The sequence below is a fragment of the Alosa alosa genome, chromosome 9 (genome assembly GCF_017589495.1).
Source record: "Alosa alosa isolate M-15738 ecotype Scorff River chromosome 9, AALO_Geno_1.1, whole genome shotgun sequence".
Lineage (NCBI taxonomy): Eukaryota > Metazoa > Chordata > Actinopteri > Clupeiformes > Clupeidae > Alosa > Alosa alosa.
The window spans coordinates 21,090,065-21,114,074 of NC_063197.1; the positions used below are offsets into that span (position 1 = coordinate 21,090,065).

Consider the following 24,010-nt stretch of genomic DNA (forward strand, 5'->3'; position numbering starts at 1 on the left):
GCGACAGATTAAGAGCTCAGAAAGGGCCGGTCCTGAGAACAGACGTCCCAGATGTCTCATTAAGGGCCATTTGTAGTTTTTTTAGTTTGCATCTCGTCTCCAAATGTCACCTCTAATGTGTTAATATCCCCTAATTATAAATGTAGTCCTCATGTGAAATCGCTTCTGAATGATCATTTATCCTAATGTTTTCTTTCAAAAGTTTTGGAAACAACAGTTACATTTGTAGAATGTTGCTGCTTTTAAAGAATATTGAACAACGCTTTCACAAAGTTTCAAATACATTGTATTGTTTGTGAGTAATGGTCTGTGGTTAGCATACGCAACTATATCTCACTTTTATCTTGTAATATTCAACTACAATATTCTAGCTCAGTAATAAAAACAATGATAACTTAAATCAGACACACTGACGCATGCATGCACATGCACACACACACACACACACACACACACACACAGGCACACAGGAACACAAACACACACACACACACACACACACACACACACACACACACGTCAAATTTACCTCAGCGTGTAGAGGATCTTTCCATCATTCCATATTCTAAGGAGCTGATTGGGTGTGGTAATCCAGTGAGAGTCTGCATTCTTTGAGTTCCTGAATATGGTGTCAGGCAGCCAGATCAGACCCACCATGTTGCTGTTCAGAGTCAATATTTTCATTGTGCTGTTGTATCTTAGTCGACTGTCTGTCCACGTCTGGGCGAAAATTATGTCGATTTGGTACTCCTGCAACAGAATCACAAAAGGAAAAAAAGAATCAATGAATGGAGTGCTCATTGTTAGTGGCAAGACAGGTAGTACTGCCTGGATCTGCATTAAAAACTCCATGCCGATACACAGAGCAAACCATATAAAAGTCCAGTGCATCACCAAGCACACTGAGGTGTCAAACTGGTGCACTGTCTCGCTTGGAATAAAAACAGTAATTTCTATTGATTACCTGCCAAAATGCCTGGACAAAATCCTCATATTTTCAGGTAATATGTTCAGGCATTCCTGGGTAACCCTCAGCTCTTATTTGTTCACAACACTGTTACAGAAATCAGGCAGCACTAATAAGAGATGACAGGGCAAGCTCTCAACGAGTGAGGAGCATGGTGGTGAAAATCAAATCCATGGATTTCAAACCCATCCATTTCCAAACACAGGCATCTGCTCCAGTGCTTATAAGAGCGAGGTCTGCTAAGTACCAAATCAGAATGTGTTTAGGATCCATCATTTCCTGAATCACTGCAATTAGTTCAGGTCAGACATCACGGGCCAGTGACAAACATCACTGAATGTGCATAGGTGTGCCAATGTGTGTCAGTGACACTTGCACCCAAGAGCAGTAAAATAAGGCATCAAATCTGTTCAAATCTGTATCATTGACAGGGGAATCCTCCATTACCCCAGTTCTACATTTACAACTCTCAAACGATAATTTTTATGGAACATTCCCTGATGTTGAGTTGTATGTAGAGTTGAAAGCCAGTGTTAGTAAAACCAATTCAATGCTCATTGGTTCTATTTATTGCATGAGCAGTATTGACCATTTTGACATGTAGAACCCAGTCTGCTGGATCTAAATAACTAAACTGCATCTGAAAAGATTGTTAGCAACACCACTAAGTAAAGTAATGAAGTTGAGTAAGGTCAAAGCAGGTTGATGCTAGCCTGTCTCCGCCCGTCTACGTACTTCCGCTCAATTTAATTTCGCTTCAGTCGTAGACTGACACAGATGTGCTTTCCACGGATTTCTCGTGTAGAAAACCAAACCAGCGAACCACCAACCAACCAGCAAACAAAGGGTGTGGCTGAGAGCACTACGTTCACTGTAAGTTGCAAGTCTATCATTATCGTTGCGTCCCCCCAGGTTAACATATGTCATTACCAAACGCCTGGCCAGACTCTTTGCACGAAGAGAAGCGAATTGAAGAGTCTGGTTTACGAGGTTAGGTACATGTAGATGCAACCTCTTGGCGTGTAATCCACATAAACATGTGGTTTAACACTGACCGCGTACATATTTTTCCTACAATACAATCTTCCCACCTGATTATGCACAATTGACATATTATGAATTCATATTACATAATTAGCCATATATAGTTGCTTCTGCTGTACTGAAACCGATCAGATTTAGGATAAGTCTGTTCTCTGTTCTATCCTAAAATGGATAAAAGGGATCTGTAGATGTGGTTTAAGGGATTTGTTTCGTCGCCGGCTGTATCCCTATTCTCACTGTGAACTTTGTGAGTCGCTGTGGGACGCATACACATGCTCCGCCAGCCTCTGCCTGGCCACGTCAGAGAAGTGTTGCTTTAACAGAATCTTTTCATTCAGGATTTCGGAGGTGGATCCCAGCCAAGTGCGCTGATTTGGACAGAGGTCAGGATTAGCTTTGCGTTGCTGTAACAGGGATTACGCGTTTGAGAAGGGAAGACCCAGAGTAAAAAAAAAAAAAGAGCAAAAAAATGAAATAATGCACCACACAAGTATTTTCCCAGGCCTTGAATCCATTTGAGGATTTAGCGGGTTACAGTGTCCATCCGATCATACCAATTTCACAGATTAGCAGAATGGTGCCTGGCTAGAGGCCACTGAAACTCTATGCCACATCCATCCTGCTTTGTGAAATACCCCCAAAGAGGCACGTTGTGGGAGGGGAGAGGAGACAAGAGGAGCCCGGAGTGGCTGTTAATAATGTATCACGCTCAGGCACCAGGTCTCCGCCATCCTGAAGTGACTTGTTAGCAGAGGACCCCGGCTTAATCACACTGAGCTTTTACCAGAGCGGGAACATGCCGGGGATCTGGGCCATCTGTTCCGGACTCTTCCGCTGAACGTACATTTGGACGACAGGAGTCTCAGTGCATACCGCTTGTCTGCTACCCAACGTGCACTGAAGATAGGTCAGGGACAGACAACGAAAGAGACAATGAAAGAAAGAAAGAAGGAAAGAAAGAAAGACAGAAGAAATGGCATGCCAAGGACAGTCATTTTACTCTACCCCCTTAAAAGCAAATAGGTTATTTGGATTTTGGGAGCTCAGGGTTATTCTCTCTAAGGGTTATGCCTCAAGGACATCTCAACACAAGTTCCAATAATGGTATTCCACATGAATTTCAGCAGTGGGTGTATTTTTTCTTCATTAAATCACTTGCAGCTTGGTCTCAAAATGTTTTATTGATTTCATTAGTGTAGAGTTGTGATAATGAACACCATTATGGTCTACTTTGTTGTCCAAGCTGAGACCTTCAACTGGATTATTCTCTTCCTCAGTCTCACCCATTTATATTTAAAGACTGCGTTTTTGTTTATTGTCTATTGTATATTGTGTATATTTTGTATTGTTTCTGGCCTATTACACGTTGTGTATTGTCTATATGTTGTGTTTTGCATATTGTCTAGCCTATTTTGTCTGTATTGCTAGAGTGACACCATCGGCTGGAACTACACAATTCCTTGTCTGTACCACTAACTCACTTACTGATTCTGAGGTATTTCACAACGGGTCTACTCCGACTACAATACAGTGTATATACAGTATTTGCAACAACCTAGTTCTTGGTGTCACTTGCTTGGCCTTCTGTTGCTTGAGGAACACTATTTGTGGTGTATTTCACAACATACTGTAAGTACTTCATGCAATGTCAGTGTCAGAACAATGACAGTAACCTCAAGCTTTGCTTCATAAGAAATGTTAAAGGAACAAAAGATGGACATAAGACTTCATCGGCCCCACTGTCTTAAGCCATAACTTTGCAAACATGTCCATTGTTACTATGTCAATTTTGTGTATGTGTGGATTATAGAAATGTCTTTTAATTGGAGTAAAATGGAATTCCCAACAGCAGATAAGGGCAAATAAGGCAAAGTTAACATATTTATAACTCCAAACAAAATATTCCTCCATATTTTCCTCAGGGAAAATGATTGACATTTCATGTGGCAGTTTAAGTCCTGAAAACTGAATGTGCACATAAATAGGACAATTAAAATTTCCATTTCAAGCGTACGCTCTGATTAGAACTTCCGGTCGATTCGATTAAAATGTGTGGATGCGTCTGAAAAGGTCCTCGCGTGTGTCCTTATGGTAATACTAGGTACAGACAACTAATGGTCTCATTATTCATGCAGTCTTTGATGTTTAGACTGGGCCCTGAAACAGTGTCCAGCTAATTTACTCTTGCCAGTCCCTCTGTCTGGCCTCTCTGGGAGTTGACCCCTCAGTTGTATTAAACCCAAATGTTGGAAGGGATTTCAGAGGACTAATTACAACCACTGGAAATTCTCTGATGATGTCAGTGTACATCCAGTCAGTGACTCCAAATGAACATACTCTGTGAGCGTGTCCCAACTGCTCTGATTGCTGCTCTTTTGCTATCAGGGAGTGCTGCTGACTTATGACAACCTTGTCAGAGCTGTGTTTACAGAATGTTTTTTGATCCTTTGCAATCAATGTTTTCCCATGCCAAAATGGCAGATGCAAACATTATTGAACTGCAGAGTATTTTTATACTTCAAACCATATGAGACAGCAAAACAATGCCCTTCAGTGTGTGGTTTCTCTGTCCGTTGTCCAGTCATAGCCCTTCAGGATGAATAGTCGCTGTCACACATATTGTTCTGTCCACGTGTCCTAAAACCGGACGTCACATAACCTTTCTATATCAACGAACAGCATCTTTTTGCCACCCGTTTTAATTTGGCTGCAGTCCGTGGTCATAAGGTCATGACAGCTTAATCACAGTCTTTTGTGTGAGAGGTAAAAAAAAAGGTGGACAGGAGAATGAGGACAGCACTTCTCCCCAGGTCAAACAAGCATCCAGTGGAGAGAGAGAGAGAGGAAAAAGGGGGAAAAACAGAAGTGCAAAGAAATAAGATAAACAGAACTAATTTGAGCTGAAGCCATTGCAGCTGGGCACAGATATACACAGACGTTGGCTTAAATAAAGAAGGGAGGCAGCAAATACAGTCTGTTCTGCTCTTCTGCGTTTTATGATGCTGAGCTGACCTTCAGGTTCTCTCCCTGGAGTTCCATTACGGAAGAGAGCGTTGCAACTTTCTTGTCTTAACTTCTGAACGAAGAACAAACCCAAAGTTGAAAAACCTGCCCTAGTTTTCACAATGAGGTGATATCTCTGCTTCTCACATGCCTGATTGTTCCGGACTGATACAGCATGCGTGCAAATAAACAATATGTTTTGATTATTTGTGTTTTTGAGCCTCAAAAAGTTGAAGCCAATAAGGTCACAGTTCTCTCCAGTATATTTGCTTTTGTGGGTGAAGAAAAGGAAATGCAAGTTTATAAATGGCTATTGTAGCCATTTTGAATGCATGCTTTGAAGATGGTTTCTTTTAGCTTCAGTTAATATAGCACAATTCATATACATGCTTGGGTTTTAAATAATAAAAAAAAAGGCCTACAATTGAATGGATAAAGAAGGATACAAAACTAGTGAGGGGGCGGGGGCCACATAAAGGAGGTGGTCACATGCAGACAGCACTGGGTCTGACCGATTTCTCCCAGCATGCCTGGCGGCCCAGTTTTGTGGCACTAAGTGAACACATGACGTGTGACCGGGAGCTGACATCCCCAACGTGGGGACCTTCCCAGACATGCCTCTGCCCTGGTCATGAATACTTCACCACAGTCATCCCTGTGGACACAGCAATGTCAAACGATTTAGAAAGACTGCACTTCTGGCCATGTGAGACACACGATTTCTTCAAAATTCAAGTCACAGCATCTCACTGTTTCCAAGCCTTTATCAGCTGAGGATATTTTTCTGCTTTCTTTAAAAGAAAATGTGTAGGAAGTGTGTAGGAATTTATTCGGCAATATCATTGGGGTATTCAGTAAGGCCTAATTTGAACGTTCATTCACAAATTCTTTGTTCCGCCTGAATGTTCAGACTTGAATCATGAGTCCATTAGAAATGAGGCTGCACTGCAATAACCAGAGAATGTGTTGATACAGGAAACATCAAAAATTACCTAAACCATAGATTTTCTGTTAGTTCAGTCCCTAGTGGAATGCTCATTCTTAGAGTGTATTTTACCTAAAGCCCATTTAATTTACTGCAACATAATGATGACTACTGTAGGCCACACTTTTATGTTGCAGTGAAATAAACTATAATATCAGTAATATATTTATACATATTCTCAACCTGAGGCTGTGTCGGTCCATTAAATATGCAACAGAATATAAGCAAGTACCAGTAAAGCACTTACCAGCTACTCAGCACTTACAGAAATGTAACTCATCAAGATCTTCCCACACTCTGCACGATATACGCCAAAAATAACCTGTTTTTTTAAACAAGATAATTATTTATACATCCCCTGACAAATCCACCTATTCAGTGTACACTTAGATATATTTCCAGGTTATTATATATAACAGGAAGTTCCCTGCTGAGAATGCGTATGGAATCCATTTTCTTCCCCAGCATGAAAAAAATACTAGTTTCAAAGGCTTTATTAAACCAGTAAATATCAAACTGACAATGAATGCGAGAGAGTTTAACAAGAAAACAATATGCAGATTTTTATCTTTAGAGCTGCATGATAATGGACTGAAACATAACAATTTCCGAAAAACAAACCACCACTGTAATAAAAATAGGGAAATTAAGAACAAATGTGAAAATGAGATGCAATCATAATTTCCCCATGTTCCCTGCATCCATAAAACTCTGCTCCAACCCAGCACAATGAGATTTCCTGCAACTATAAAATTCTATTTCAGAGTGACATGTTCCGTTATACAGGGTTTTATTGTGACCAAAAGCGATATTTGTCATTACGGTAAATGGTTTAGCTCCAGTTCCAGAGTGAGAGGAATCATTTTCCAGCAGATTCCCTGTCATCCGAGATGACCAGGCGAGCTCATAAATGATTTACCTTTCCCAAAGCCTGCTGCAACGCAGGCCAGAATGGATTGACTTGGAAGATACGTCAATAAGCAGCAGCGGCCACACATGTCGTCTCATAACACTACCACCATGTTGCTGTGCCATGCACAGCGCTTGCTTTTGATTTGTGTGTGGAGGTCTACATGACGTAAATTAAAGGCCTTGTGCTATCCATCATCTGTAAAAGTGGGACGTCAGATGGCTGAGAAGGGGAAGGGGGGAGAGGGGGCAAGTCTACAAAGTGTTTTTGTAGCTAAGGGCAGTATAAGTATATAGCTGTACGTATGTTTTGTGCCTCTAACCGTGACAAAGATTATGACAGATTTGTTTGGTTATTATGAACTAAAAACAATACAAATGCATGATGACAAAAAGACATCCTGAGGAGACAGGTTGTAGAACCTCATCTTGGTAAACTGAAGCTGAAAGAAACCATCTTCAAAGTATGCATTCAAAATGGCTACATAAAAAATCTTTCCTACATAAGGTTCCTCTCCCCCATATTTTCCATTCATCTATCACTGAAAGTAATGAAACTCACAAAAGTAAAGTAATAAAGTAATATAACCTCACAAGGAGACACAATGTCTCCCACAGAAAACACTGTTGCTTCCTCTTGAAAACATCCTCCACTCTTCTTTATAATCATATAATCATCTTCATAATCATCCATATCTGTACATTACACATGGAATGAATACTGTAATCTATAGGTGATGGAACACTGCAGCACAGCTTCAGCGTGTCAGTCCCACACTGCAGAAGAGGCTATGGCAGTCAGATCACAGAGAGCCTCACTCCTCTCCATGGCTCTCTATCTAAAGGGGGATGTGTTGCTACTGCATGCCTGTAGTTTAGAGAGCAGCTAAGCTGGAGAGGAAGGGGGGATATTGAGAATGGCGTCTGATGTTACAGTAGGAATACCCCAGGAGTCACGGGAGAGAACTCCACTCCGAGAGCCTCTTTCAAGTGAGGAGCAAAGTGCTTACTCGGCTATTTCACGGTGAACCTTAAGTCCCTCTCTCTCTCCCCCTCCCTCTCATCGCTCCCCATACTTCTCCATACTTCTCTCTATCTTTTACCCTCTTTTTCCATTTTTTATCTCTATCTCTCATTCCTCTCCCCTGCCTCTATCTGTTCCTCACTCATTTGCACTTTATTTCTCAATGTTTTTTGTTCCTTCTCCTTTTCCCCCTCTCCTTCCTCCCTCAATTCTCTCTGTCTGCTCCTCTCTCTCAACCCTGGTAAATAGATTCCCCATGCTCTCTCTCTCTCTCTCTCTGTCTTGCAAAGGCTTTGTTTATCAGCAGGCATGACGTCAGAGAGGCAGGCTCTCTCTCTGATCAACTGTCTCTCTCTCTGTGTGTCTCCCTCATTGGCGAGGGGGGCAGAGAGAGCACGAACACACCCCGATTTAAACTAGGGCACCCCGTGAGGCGTTGATGCTTTGCCAGATAAATGTTGGCTCTGCGCAACTCATGCAGCAAACCCCCCCCTGGCCCCGTGCAAACCCCGAGCCCCAGCCAAACAGATCTAACTCTGCTTTAACTGGCAAGCTCAGAGGCATCCCCTTCTGTCCTCCATACCAGGGCCCCGAAGCCCCTGACTGACACGGAACCACAGAGGCTTCCAATCAAACCGTGCTGTGTGCATATACAGGCTGCAGCTCCTGCAGATCCAATGCACTGTTGAACTAAAGAGGCAGTGCATTGGCCTAAGCTAGTTATACTGGAACCTAGAGCATGATGCCCCAAACATACAGTGGGCCTCTCATGACTGGATGCACTATAGCTGAAGTGCCTATACATTTATAAACCTGTGGCAGAGTGCGGTGCAGATAACACTGTAATGTTATGCCGTGTTACTGTTGAGTTATGGGTTTCCCATAGGGTACACATACTGACCTATTTCGACTATCAAAATTGCATGCGTTTAGTGCATTTATAGGGTTCGCTTTTGCTATTTGGACGGTGGTAGTAATCAGTACACCAGGCGCATGGTTCAAAAGGGTTGTTCTTACTTTTCTTAATTAATCCGGTTTATTTATTTATAGGTGTATTTCAGGTGTAACATCCATTACACCAATGAGTCTGTACTAGGCTAGCTATTGAATTTGTAGGCAACCACTAAACGATCACTAATCACAGTACTGACTGACAAGGGATTACAATCGAAAACATATAGGCTGAAAAAAAAACAACGCTCACCCCGATAACATTCAAATGACTGACAAAGAATCCTAAGCACATTCATTCAAGCACAGCACAGTCTTTGCAATGCATCACCAGGGACTGGTTGCTAAGGTCTCGCCATAGGTGCATCAGACTAGTTAGACTTCTTGACAGTACACTCTCAAAATAACAGTGTAATACCGCACATTTCACTTTAGACCAGGTTTTCTTGGTCAGTGGCGATATCATTTTCAGAGTCGTCAAAATATCAATTTGGGATCATGCGCCTGCGCCTCGTTTTTTCCATTGTCACACCTGTTCATTCAACGATTTGGACGCAAGGTTCATTTTCGGGTGAGACAGTGTGCACCCCTGGCAGCATAATGATAACTGTGTTGGCCACAAACTAGCAAACACAGTTGTGTCGTGCCTGGCGCCACGATGTGCCGGGTATAAGACAGGGCTTGATGAAAGGCATCTGCACGATCTGCTAAATGAACAGATGGGATTGTTAACTTCTGCTCCAAGCAGTAAGAGGAGCTATGAATTTAATTTCTTGAAGGGTTTTCTCCTAAATTTCCAAGTCGTGTCATGCTTTTTTGAGCCGAGCCTTATCAACAGTTTCTATTTAGTCCTCTTTGAATGTGATGTTAATGTCATCAAATGCATTTAACCATGCTTTGCGAGGCACAACTCAGTGTCTGACAACATGTGATTTCATATGCATGTCATGACAATAAATTCTGCCTTAGAATGTCAGGCAATATTAGAATGATTAACTGTCACAGCTGCAGACTAGGGTTCGGACCCAAATGCACGACAAGATGCTCAACAATGAATTCACAGGAACACAGCAACCATGAGAAAACACAATGATGAAGCAAGGATCATGACAAAGACAGGGACTTACTGTAAATACATCAGGAAGGTAATCAAAGGACACAGACGATAGGGCAAAAGCAACAAGGCAAAGTGAACGCAATGCACACAAGAACCAAGCTAAACAACTAATTCACTAGTTCACCCATTGGATTGCTTATAGACTAAGTGGAGAGAATAGCAAGTTTGGCTGGGTAGCTGGCCATGGTCGTGGGATGCCAATAGTGGGGATCACACATGTGAGTCCGCTGACACCCCCTATGGATAAGGGGTAATTTAGAGCTTAGAGCTAATAGTGAAATGGAGGAGCAGGGGAGGAGGTGGGAGGCTTTGCAACTCCAGCGTGACGTGATGGGCAGTAAGGAGGGTTTTATTCCCTACCAACGTAAGTGGGGTGAGTGATGGCTGTGGCTATGGTCTCCTCCCAAACTTTGTTTAGAAAACATTATTGATTAGGAAACTAAACAAGACTCAGGTGAGGGGCGGAGACAAGACACAAGGAACAAAGACACATGGCAAAATAAACAAAGGAACACATGGTTGACAAGAACTCAAACACAGGGACAAGAAGTAAAACCAAATGACATGGAAAACAGGAAACAACCCGGGGCCTCGCCGCTAGGGGGGGCCCCCCACTGGTAGGATTTTTTTATTTTTTTTAAATACAGTTTATTGACCACATATCCATTCGGAATTGTTTACTACTTAAATGTTCAATAAAAATATATGTAGGCTGGGTTAGGCATAGTTTTTGTCTGTTTAACACAGCCAGAGAGCTGGCTATACTGTGTGAGGGAACTACCGATTTTGATAGGGGAAGAGTTCGTAAGAAAAAGCGTTTGTGTTCAGATGAACACGCAGATGAGATTTTAGAAGACAGCAGGGACAGATTCAGAGTCGATGTGTTTTACTACATACTTGACGTCTTTGTTTCTCAGTTTGATCATCGATTTGCAGATTTCAAGAGAATGGCTGGAAAATTTGCTGCTCTGAACCCGAAACATTTTACTCTGATGCGCCTGAAAAAGTTAGAGCGCTTGCGGACTTTTATTCACAGGATCTATCCAATGCCGACGAAGTGGTTAATGAATTTGTTACATTTTGTGCAATGTACAGTGAGCTGTGCATGCATTTAAACACCCACAGAATCCTCCCATTTCTCATCGCAAACGACATGGATCGGGCTTTTCCTAATCTTGCCATTCTTTATCGTATTTACTTGACGATTCCAATTAGCAGTGCGAAGGCAGAGAGAAGTTTTAGCCGACTGAAACTCATCTTGCGCTCCACCATGGGTGAGTCGCGGCTGTCAGACTTAGCGCTCCTCTGTATCGAGAGAGACATTGAGGTCAATAAGGATAAAGTTATTGACAGATTTGCAAACATGAAGGAGAGAATGCTTAAACTCAAAATAGATTAAATGTTTTTTGCAGTGTGCATGTCCTTTTAGGCCTGTAAAGCTACGTGTCTGTTTTTTCCTTTGTTGAGAAATTCTTAAAAGTGGGCCAACTTTTAACGTTCTTGAGCTCACAGTCGCTCATTTTCTGTTAGGCAAGGGCTATGGGATATTGTTTTCATTTACGTTTCTTTTCTTTAAAAAGGATGGGATAGTTGTTGTCCCTTTAACATGCTAAATGAGTTGAAGTTGTTGAGCAAAGTTGTTGTTTGTTTGACCGGAATAGGGAGCTATGATCAAAGGCTTTATTTTTTATTTTTCCTGGAATAAACATATATTGGCTACTGCATATTACATGTGTGAATGGAAAGGTTGGTGAAATTACGCTAGTGCAAGCCAACGCGACAGTGCGGGTTACTGCAACAATCAGTGGGGGCCAAACATCTTCCGCCCCCCCTCACACAATACCCGAGCTCCGCCCCTGTAAAAGACCCAAAAAAAAAAACACTAGACAAGACAAAACCTCAAACCGTGATGATGACGCCACATTTTTCTAGCGTCTGGCACCTGACAATACACTAATGTTTCCCTCAGCCCGCAGGGTGGAGGCCAATCAGCAAGGGGATGACGTTAGTTTCACAATCAAAACACTACTAGCAACTCCTGCAAACAACAACAAAAAAATTGCAATCAGAAGAATGTGTACTATGTGATTGTGATCATTTACCATTTCATACCATTATCATTTCAAGTTTATTTCCCCATCACTGACAGACAGAAATGGCCGGCACACTGAAACTCCCATCACATTCCCTTAGTTCACTTTCCGAGAACAGCACACTATAATCTACCAAAGCAATCTAAAAAACAAATAACTCTGACACACACAACCGAGTCATTGGTGTGAAAACAGTCATTTACACAACAGCAGTGTGACAATGTGGCACCAACGCATGAGCTCTCGGAGTTGAATTGAACCCCCCCCCCCCCCCAAGTCCTCTCTGATGTCTGCCGACCAACAATAGATACATTAAGGTGTCAGATTATGGTATAAGGTGAGAGTGATGCTGGGTCAGATGAGGTCCAAAGGTGGCACACATTTGCCGCATCAGGGCCAGACCTGGGCCGAGCCCTCTTAAAGACACGCCGGCACCGCTGGGGGTGGTCACTGTCTTCCACCCCTGCACAATCAGGTGGAAATTAAACATGAGAAAGGAGTGACCAGAGCCGTCTAATGTGTTTAATTCAAAATGAAATTGGGAGCATGCAAGGTTAACCAGACAACTCTGCATGCACAAATCGATTTGCAACTTAATATTTGCCATTTCCCACCTACGGCTTTTGAAAAGAGCTCCCCACCACTGCTTTCTGCTGTGTACCAGTAATTTAACTACGCTTTTTTTTGTGTCTAACCACAGCTATTGTGCTCTTTTTCAAAGGAACTTCATGTCCGTGATTGCTTGGATTTCATCTTCTGCTGAATATGTACCATTGAATCATTTATCATCCTTTTTAACATCAAAAAGGAGACAGCAAACTAAAAGGTAGTGAATTTAAAAACCCTGTGTTAACTTCCACAGAGTGCTTTATTTCTCAGCTATATTTATGGAGCACCTCAAACCATGGAGGGTGTGTGTGTATGTGTGTGTGTTTGTGTTATGTGTGTACTGTATGTGTGAAGTATTTCCTCTGACTGCTTTGCAGTGTTTCTGCAAAGTAAAGATACAGGCCCAGCCACAGCTCAATGAAGAGGAATGAAATGAATGCATAATGATGATACACCCGAAGTGCATGTCCTGCACAGCATTTGACTTGCAGCAATCATTCCATTTGAGAAATAACAGCACAGAATGTCTTTGATGTTCATCTGTGTTGTAAATGGCATCAGTCCAAATTACCGGCAATAGCTTTCAGTGTATTTTTTAAGAAACTCCTTATATTGCAATACTTACTTCTGTCTTGCAAGCTTCTATACCTATGATTACACCCAGTTTGTAGACTTTTACACAGTTGACTGAACATTGGACTGTACCACTTTATATGACAGTGCTTTTGATGTGTTTGATGCGTTGCACACTCATAATTAACATTTAAAAGCACAATTATACTTATACGGACTCTGACTCAAATTGTATCCTCAAACCTCACCTTACAGTTGGTATGTACACAGTATCAATATAATGTACTCAACAATAGATTGCAGTGTACTAGATTTTAATTACAATGTGCAATTACAATGTAACAGACAAATACAAACTGTTATCTGTTGCAGGTAGTGGCAGGCCGCATTGATAAAAAGCCCAAAATGCTTGGCTTGCTGCTTTGCAGTAGGTCAGGTGGGCTTAAAGACTTTGAAGGGAGGTTTCCCTTGAGTGATCATTCAGACAGCAGCGCCTTCCAGTGTATCGGGCGTATGAGCTTTGTGACATATGGCTTTATCAGATGTCTGACTCAGCAGAAAATGAACGTGTCATATGAGACTGAGCTCATGCTGTGAATGACTGGAATGAGAGTTTGACAGTCTGTGCCGGTTCAGCAGATTTCCAGTCAGCTGGATGACTCAGTATCTACTGAAAAATCTTACACAACCAACTCTCCAGCCTTCCACGAAAAGAAAAGAGATTCCAGTTCCATAATATAATCGCTGGTGTGCATTCAGGAATTTAGGTATCTCCATATCTCCATCTCTACAGTTCTGACATTTTGTATGTTTACACTTGCATAGTCGTGTTTTGACACTTCTTTAGTGTGCATTCTGAACTGAATTTGTTTATTAGTTAGATTTAAGTCGGTATGATAAAGTACACCGTAAGGTAGGTTGCTAACCATATTTTACTATACAAAAAACAAGGACATAGTCCTTCACTAAAAGACAACCTCAAAGAAGATCTCCACTGAAAAATAACATTTTTGTCTGGGCCTTTAGTCAATGCCTAGGAAACCACATGCACAGTGATTATACTTTTCAATATCAGGAGATATAGAGAATGTTTGGTAACACTTTACTTGACGGGTGAGTTTATAACACATTCATAGCAGCTGTCATAAACTGCACATAAAGCATTCATGACTGTTTCATGAGACATGACTCAACATTCATACCAAACCTTTCATGAATGTGGAAGACAGAACGATGACATCTTGTCAAAATAAAAGTCCAACATCATATTTGTGTAACATGGATACCATTCATTTAATCTCTCCAGCCTTTGTAAATATTCCATGAATATCTTATTAAGTCTACATCAAATGTCACTTTACTATACAAGTTGTGAAGTATTCGTAATCACGTAATCATGGATCTTCTCCAACACACATCCTCTACATACTTACAGCACACTGCCCCCACCTACCCACACACACACTGCACACAAACACACACAGTCACTGCTCCACTCCCCTCCCGCCCACACACACATCTTCACTGTCATCACTCACATACATCATACATACAGTACTCTGTTTGAAATAGTCCCTTCACTGCCCCCTCCCCCTCTCCCCTACATACACAGCACATTATTTCATCAGGAAGCTTCTCCAACACACATATTGCACACTGCCCTCTCCTCCCTTGGTAAGGGAGTTTTTCCTTGCCCCTGTTGCTCTTGGGTGCTCCTTGTTGGTGCCCCCATCCCAATCCTACCCCACCTTTCTTATGCAGCCCTTGCCACTTAATCTACCCCCCATAAATGCACAAATAGGCTGACACCAGACATAATTTCACTGCATTTCTTACTTCCAGTAACTATATGCATGTGACAATAAACTTCCTTGTATCCTTGTATCCTTGTATCACTGAGTTTAACACTAAGAGGTAAACTAGCCTACATTCAGCTGACCCATATTTGTGTAACCTGGAACGGTTGGACATTGCCAGTAGCAAAAGATGAGAAATCATCTGCAAAGGTTGCATCATAAAACAAATACATTTTTATGAAACAAAAATGATTTGCTTGACCATGTTCTGTCTTTTTGACACTGGAGTAGCCCATTGACTCAGATGTGACGTGATCAGGTAAGAGGTTTGGACCAAAAACGTTAATGCTGCTTTGCGACTTTTATTTTGACAAGCTCTCGTCGTTCTGTCTTCCACATTCATGAAAGGTTTGGTATGAATGTTGAGTCATGTCTCATGAAACAGTCATGAATGCTTTATGTGCAGTTTATGATAGCTGTTATGAATGTGTTATGAACTCACCCGTCAAGTAAAGTGTTACCGAATGTTTTAAAGCAGGAACCTGTAAGTAAAACTTAAAGTGGCTGGATTTTTATTAGAATTGCTATCACAAAAACAGTTGCCCAGAGAAGGAAGTAATAACGTCTGGGACTCTTAAGACTCAACAGTGAGATCTGCAATGGAGATTTCAACATGGCCACTCTTTCCTGCTTGAAGAGATACCCTCCCTGACTGCCAATTATTTTGTATGAGCACTGCATACTGTATGGAAGGCAAGGGCTGGAGTTCTATGGAGGCTGCCTGGCAGACAGAAATAGGTCCAGTTAGAAGTCATTTTCAAACCCTCTATTTCATCCGCTCTGATTCTATATTATATTGTACTAATCCATGATACTGAAAGAACATTATTTGTACTTTTTAGTATGTGTAACACAAATGCTATTGGCTATTCAAACATATGATGTTGCTGGATAATTAACTCCACGTTTCACCGCCAACAACCCAGCATCCATTTCCCATTTGTGAACAATCTAATGGCGACGTGTCAAAGCCAAGCGTTGCAGTGCAGAGGCACGCGCTATGTAGTAATATGTGTGTGGAGCCCGAGAAAGCAATGAGCTGTTTGGCAACAGCTTCAGATGAAGCCCTAATGTGCGTGCTGCCTACCTCCATCTCGCTCGCTCTCCCTCCCGCACCCTTACTGAACTCACAGGCTCTGTGAGTGGACGGAAACAGCAGTGTAGGCTCTCGAGTTTCCCAGGAAGCATCAGTCTAAGCCAGCGTGCCTTGTGGTGAGCGTTTAATTGGACGACATTTTTTGGAATCGTGCTCCCTTTGAAATGGAAGAAAAGAAACATTGTGCATGTGCATTATGCCAAATCACAACTCAACGTGAGAGGGTAAATGTATTGAAACAGAGTTATTGTCTTTGCCTTCTCTCAGTTTGTGTGTTTGTGTGTGTGTGTGTGTGTGTGTGTGTGTGTGTGTGTGTGTTTCTGTGTGTGTGTGTGTGTGTGTGTGTGTGTGTATGTGTGTGTGCGCGTCGTTATATTGGGGGGCTTTTTGGTCTTGAGAGTTAGTGATAAATTGCTGTGACTTTGATTTGTTGGGGAAAATGTCCAATGCCATGCCAGGGCCAATTTATCTCCCAGAAGGCTCTAAGGCAGAGATACTGATAAAACGTCCCCTCTCTCAGATCAATAGAGTGGTGTAACACAGGCAGCCACACTTAGATCTCCACTGGCACCCAGCTGTCAACAAAGCTCTCATTTTTCACATTTTCTGGCGCAGGAAAGTGAGGTTTTGCACAGTCATCAAGTGCTATGGAAAAAAAGATACACTTAGTGCTTTTAGGGAGGAGGGAGGAAGGGGACTAAACTTTTGTAAGAGTGAGGTTGATAAAGAAAACCAGTAATTTCCTGCTTCTACTTTCCCCATTCATTTAAATGAATAATTGATTTAATTGAATAATTGGCTTTAATCATCTGTAATTTCAGGATAGGAGTTGGAGGTCTTGGCGCTACTGTGTAAGCAGTAAGTGTAAGTGTGTAAACTTGATTTGTTTCATTTGCAGAAGTACATACAAGTATGTTTGTACTTCTGTGGCTTCCCCATACGACTTTTTCAGAACAATATCTGAGGCTCTGTTTAAAAAAAAACAAAAAAAGGACATTGACTCAGTGCCAACCCTAAATTCTTGGTTTGTACTCAAGGGTAAGAAAAAGGGTTGTAGTACTTTATCTGAGGAGCAGCAAAATGTGGAATGATTACTTAAAGGAGAATACAGTTCCTGATTTAAAGCTGCACCTGCTAAACTGATGTACATTTGGGTTAGGCTATTTGCTTTGGCTTTCTTTAAACACCATTGCTGCTATTTCCCACTGACTGAGAAAATCGCTGCTCTTTGAAAAAGGCATTTTCTCATCATGAGGACTTTCACAAAGAGGGTGTCGGTGGAGGAGAGAGTTTATTGGCTATTTGCTGTACATGATGATGAGGAGAAATCAAACATATGAGTCAATCCAAAATAGAATACCATAAAAGCACTACTGATGGTGATTGCCGTGACCTGATTCTGATACAAGACGTCATTCTTCTGTGCAAGCATTTGCTTTTTAGAAAAGCAAGCATTTCAGCAAGCATTTTGCTTTTTAGAAAAATATAATCACAGGATGTGTGTATTTCCAGACAAATACGGTATGCTTACACTGTAGAATCATATCAGTTTATATTTTAGGGCTCCTTGTATTCCTTGTACTGAGAGGAAGTACATACTTTGGCTGGCCATTTACTACATAACTTTAACATAACATTAATGCAGTGTAATTAGATAGATAGATAGATAGATAGATAGATAGATAGATAGATAGATACTTTATTGATCCCCAGGGGAAATTCAAGAAAATTATGTGCTTGTTTTAAGTGATTTGTTTTTCACTTTGATTACATACTACCTGGGGTCTCACTGGAGTGCCGAAGGGCTTTATTTTGGGTTATTCCATATTTTTGTCAGGTACCACGATGCTCAGTTGTGGGACTAAAATCCATTTGTTGTGTTCTGTAAAGCCTTTATGGTGTCTGAGGCTTTGTGCTGCCATCAAAGAAATGCAAGGACCTTTGAAAGACAGTGGTGATTAAAAAACCTTTCCCTCCAGTGCTACTGATGTTGGTGGCTACTGCACTTTCTTTTTAGTTCTTCCTACCTAAAATGAGAGCTGAGCATTAATGGACTAAAGTGTATAAGCGTGCAAGTACAATATATTGACCTTCGATGATGAAAAAATAGGTCTTTCACAACCTTAATCTCTCAGCCTTACATATAACCAAACAGTTTGACAGCCTTCAACTACTGTAAGTCTCTTCCCATCTGTTTGTCTGAACGTCTGTCTGTCTGCCTGTTCCTGTCTACAGGTCTGCCTGTCCATCCTGTTTCCTTATTCTAGGAACTGGACAGATGGGTCTCTGTTCCCTTTAAAGAAATCGCTGAATAACAAAGACTCTGGCTCTCTAGGGAGAATTGAGATCCATCATCCGACCCCCCGCCACCAACCCAGTACTGAATTCCAACTCAGCTACAGTGCTAGCTTGTTACAGGAACACTGAAAACAATGAGGTCACATTCTTTCATCTTCAAAGGGTTATATAACTTTGAAATAGGTGAAGGGACACCACAATTAGAATATCATGCTGACTAACCACACACATAAGAGGCACTTGGGAACAAAATTGATGGCAGGGCCATCAACGTATTCAAGATGTATAGTGCTAGTCCAAAGGTATATAGTAACTGTCAAATAGATGACATCCGTTACATTTATTCAAGGTTACTTACAGTACTAATGTACAAGCTTAATTTCAGGCTTGATTTGTACATATTTATGTAACTGGGCCCATTATGATAAATGTACTACTTATATTATTTACAAAAGAAATATTAGGAATGCATCACAATCTACCAGGACATCTAGATGGTCTCAATAAGTTACCACACTTCAGTGTGTGTGTGTGTGTGTGTGTGCATCAGAGCTCCACTCCACATCAGCCTCGACCAGGCACTGAGAGGCCCGTTTGTTGTCTCCTGTTCCCCTCACGCTCCCTGCGATGTGTGTGGGTGTTTTGCTGGTGTAGCAAACACATCTCATCCCATTCAACCCTCTCCGCACTCCCCCCTGGCTCCTTAATGTCAGGAGACATCACTAATTCTCTTCGCTAGCAACTCCGCCTAAGCAATCTACTTCCCTGCACACTCTTCCTCCAATTTCTTTTTAAACAACTTCTCCAAAGGTTACTTTCCTGTAATATGTCCTCTTAAAACAAACAAACAAACAAACAAAAAAACAAATCACCAAATCACATACAATAAATGTCCTGTTTGACTGTTCTGTTATTTAGGTCAGTCCAAATTTGGAACACATCATCTAATGCTAAAAATGTATTAGTGGACAGAAAGCAATGTGAGACCTGTCAGGCATGAAAACAAATACTGTGTATATCTGAAGTGCAGACATAAGAGGACATAATGAGGGGCCGAGGCACTGTAGTGGTTGACCTGTTGAGACTAATTTTTACTCCAATAGCTAAGGCTGGCATAAAACGTGTCCAACTGTTTATTGCAAGGTATGGTATTTACCATGGCCCTCTAAATGTTCAACAAACACCTCAAACTCATGACCACTTAAATATCATATCTGCTATTAGCATAACTTCTGAAAAAACACCCCTGGTTAGAGACTGCAAACTGACTCACACCTGCAAACTGACTCCTACAACTCAGATTATCTGGCCAAAATTACTTCTTATTCTGAATTCCCCAGTGAATGGATCATTATGTTTGGTAATGGTTAGCCTAAGGTAAGCATGGTCATCGTGAAGGACACAAAGGAGAAACTCTTTCTCTAATCAAAATATCCTGCACATTTGCATACAAGGTCAAACACTCTCCATAGCACTGGATATTGGTCCTGCTTTATTGAAATGCACCTATTTTTTATTTTTTTTACTTATCTGAAGTAGAATCTTTCATCTAACAGACATATTTAAAAGGATAATTATTTGGCAAACTATTCTGCTAAGCCTCACAAGCAGGAACTCAAACTATGTAGCATATTTGCAACGCTAGGCGACCGCTGTAATAGGATCCTCTGAGTGGCTGGTGACCAAATGAGCAGGCAGACCAGTGGCTGTGGGAGGACGTGTGCCCCCAGGGCTTTCACAGATGGCATAATGGCCCTGTCTGCGAGCAACTGAGCCAGCCACTCTGACAGCCTAACACACTGCGGCCAGCTTGGCCTTCAGACTACACCAAACCCTACAACTAGCCTCTAGCCGCCACACAAAGAATGCCTAAGACCTGCACCAGGGAGACATATGCCAGTTCTAATAGGACAGCAAATTGCTCCTGTGCCTATGGTCTTGTTAGAATGGGAGAGATGATTGCATCTCAACACATGCAATCTTGTCTTGGTTTGTGCAAATCTGTTGTAGGCCTAGTCCACACGTACCAAACCGATCTTTTTTCCTCCGTCTTCCCTGGAACCGTATCAAGAATATTTGCGTCCAAACGGATCCATCTCAACACGACTCAACACGTTACTTCATATCCCAGGCCTATAGGTGGCACTGTTTCTTTACAGAAATTGACCAAATCTTGCGCTGTAGGCTATCAGGTCAGGTCTACGGAGAGGCTATACAAACAGACAGAATAGGCTACGACGAAATGGCTAGTGCAAGGAAACCAGAATTGTTTATGTGGACTTATAGTGAACTGTCAACTGTAGTCAACTGTAAAACTAATAAACTTATTTTTTACGGTTTGTGAAGGGTGCAGTCCCGTTCTTTATTTGGCTAACGCAGGTAAAAATAATCTCTTTTACTTTCTTTGGTTGTAGGATAGTCCGCGATTCACATTATACTGTAGTACAGCGGGTAACCATGAAAATTGTGCACTTTTTGAAAGAAACATGAAACTTCTACCATAGTTAGGTTATACCATGAGGTTTATTTTCAGATTGGGAGGGAAGTCAAATTTGACCTCTGAGGCCCGGGAGAGGTCAAATCCAAGATGGCCCGCCAATAATATTCAAAAAAGTGCCTCACGTTGGAACCAAACACAGTAGAAAAACACTTAAGGTGTCATTTCCCACTAACTTTTGGGTGCCCATTCTGTATCTGATAACTTTGAAACCACCAGAGTTCAAGAACATGCATTTATGTAAAGGTCAAGGTAAACAAAACATCAAAATATTAATTTTTTATGTATCCCAATTCATTTCTTTGTTGTCGCTGTATTATTCAGTTATTAGTTGATATTTCATGAGATTTGTGGCTAATTTCATTTCTTCACAGCACAGAATTATCCACAGGTGACCCCCCTAGACCATTTTCACAGACCACCTGCAATACCACCGCTGGTTGAAAAAACCCTGCTGTAGAGAGTTGTTGCTACAGGCCACAGTACGTACAATGTAGAGAGCACTTCAACCGACATATTCTAACAGGTAAACAGAATGACTATGAACAAACAATATTATTACATAATTACATAATATTATTCATGTTGCAAATTAATTTAACCATAGCCAGGAAGGAGATTTCCTTGGTAGCTAGCTTTTGAGGTAAAAATCATGGACATTGATCAAAATAATTATCCTAGCTAAACTAGAAGATAGTCTGGAACATTTATGTGAGCTGAAGATAGTTTAATGATTTAACAGAGTTTATATTGTAGATATGTCAGCTTGGTAATGTGAAATTTGTTATGGCTGAAATAGGTAATGTTAACAGAGTAGCCTAGTTAAAGGGACACCAGGTAACGTTTTCGTGTTAATTACTCATCTTCGTAAGTCGGTATATGGTTAAATGACTCGTTACAGGGCGAGTGAAGACTCTATCGCCCGCCCCTATTGCCTGTAGGAAGAATATCCTGCTTGCAAGTTTAGTGTATCCTACCCGCCGACCGAAGCAGGCAGGCTAACGAAATGCGATTGTTGCAAACGTGTGTATGGCATGGCACGTGAGCCGGCGAAGAAGCAGCGAAAACCCTTGACAGAAGATGCTAAGAAAAGGAAAAGAGCTTCAGACCGAGTGAGGGGGAGTTTCGTAGAGAAAAAGCAGCAGGCTTGCCTGGTGTCCCTTTAAATAGCCGGTCAACCGGGCTTGAACACATTTGTAGCTAGCATGTTAATATAAGGCTGTGTCTTTAATTACTACTTAATTAATTACTTCTTACTGTTAAGACTATCAATTGGGAGATTGTTAGGGCAGGTTTTGTGGTGGACTGATGCTCAATGTTTGTACCATCAAGTACCATGTTGATGAAGGCCAAGAGAGATGGTGGCACAGCCCTCTGCTGGCAGTTTTCTTTGAATGACCCATCAAAAGAGAAAGATGAATTAAGGATCTCTTTGCGCACTACTTGTGCTGCTCGCATTAAGTGCATGGTCACTGTCAGTTTGACAGGCTATCATGAGAGCTGGTCCAATGTCCTTCTCAAAACTCAGGAGTGTGTCTCTTCCGCGTAAATGTGCCCTCAGATGTGGAAGCTCAGAAAGCAGTCGTTCTTTCAGTCTGGTGGTGTGAATCCGTTCACCTACAGTAAGACCAAGTTGTTCCTCACATTTCTGTCAGTGTTGTAGGTGCATGCATTATGGAAACCTGAATAACCTGCAGCAGGCTCATTGCAAAAGGAGCAAGTAGGTTCTGTGGACGGTGAATGGCTGTGGGCAGATCGCGTGTGTATAGACACAAAGGGACACAAGGCTAAGTGGCACAAGAGATGTCGGCTAAAACTCAACAAAAAAGCATTTGATGAGCTAAGTCGGGGGAAAGTAACTACAGCACAACAACAAAATACCTCGACTGTACACACAAGATCTGCCCCCAGCAATTCACCGTCCACAGAGCGGTGTCCTACGGGCACATAGTGCACTTAGGATGGGCCCTAAGTGCACTATGCACCACAGAGATGACCTGGCTGGCAAAAAAACTGTAACTGATGAGTTTGAAAGAATGCAATGTGATAAAAGCAAGCCATGTGCGAGATGAGCATTCCTGCGGAATCAATAGGTCTGATTCTCCAAGCAAATCATTAACACCTCATTTGATGAAGTGAGGGTGTTAATTAATGCCGTGACAGACTCAAACTCAGCGCCTGTCCACACGGAGACGCTTTTTAGGTTAAACGCAGAGGTTTTGCTTCGTCTTGGCCGAGTGTCCAAACGAATCCTGTAAACGCACTGCCCGAAACCGCACTTTTTTGAAACCTGGTCCCAGAGTGGAAAAATCTGAAACCGTAGCCCGTTTGAGTTCGTTTAGACAGCGAAACCGCACATCCTGCTTGCATATCAATGATGTCATCGCCACACCTCAGCTGCCCTGGACTTGCACTTAAAGTATTGCCTAACAATACTAGTTTTCATACATGACATTATCTCGATTACACTCCATTAAGATAAATATCACAACTGGTGTGCGCGCAGCGCCGATAGCTTATGACTTAGTGGACTGAACACTGTTTTTCCCGGTGTTTTTTTATGCATTCTAGCTACTGTCAGTGGCCGAGAGAACTTAAGTTATTAGGAAAGTGCGGTGTAAGTTTAGGCTACATTAATTTGTGCGTAGTGCCAGTGTCATTCATTTATTTTACATGTCTTACAACATATATACATGCATTCACAGTCGAAAGTGAAATCAGATATAAGCATACAAAGGCGCTTAGAACTCACGTTAAGCCGATGGTTGCACACTGAATGCTTGAATCTTGTGATTTGATGCAGGCAAAAGTATTGACTGTTACTAAGGAAGGTTTTATAGCAATATTATAAATGTGAAGCCAGAATAGCCTAGAACTTGGGTAAGCCTTGCGTTTAGTAGCCTAATTGCGGTGATAGCCAAAACTAATGTGAATCACGGACTATCCTACAACCAAAGAAAGTAAAGGTGATTAGTAGGCCTACCTGCG

The 24,010-nt window shown here is 41.7% G+C and overlaps 1 protein-coding gene across 1 annotated transcript in view; it reads right to left on the reverse strand.

The window, feature by feature from the left end:
- LOC125301043 (gamma-aminobutyric acid receptor subunit gamma-3) overlaps window positions 1–24,010 on the reverse strand; it is a 119,482-nt gene that overhangs the window by 51,510 nt on the left and 43,962 nt on the right. The window contains exon 4 of the mRNA XM_048253297.1: window positions 530–750. Within this exon, the coding sequence (XP_048109254.1) occupies window positions 530–750 (221 nt within the window). The remainder of the gene's footprint in view (window positions 1–529; window positions 751–24,010) is intronic.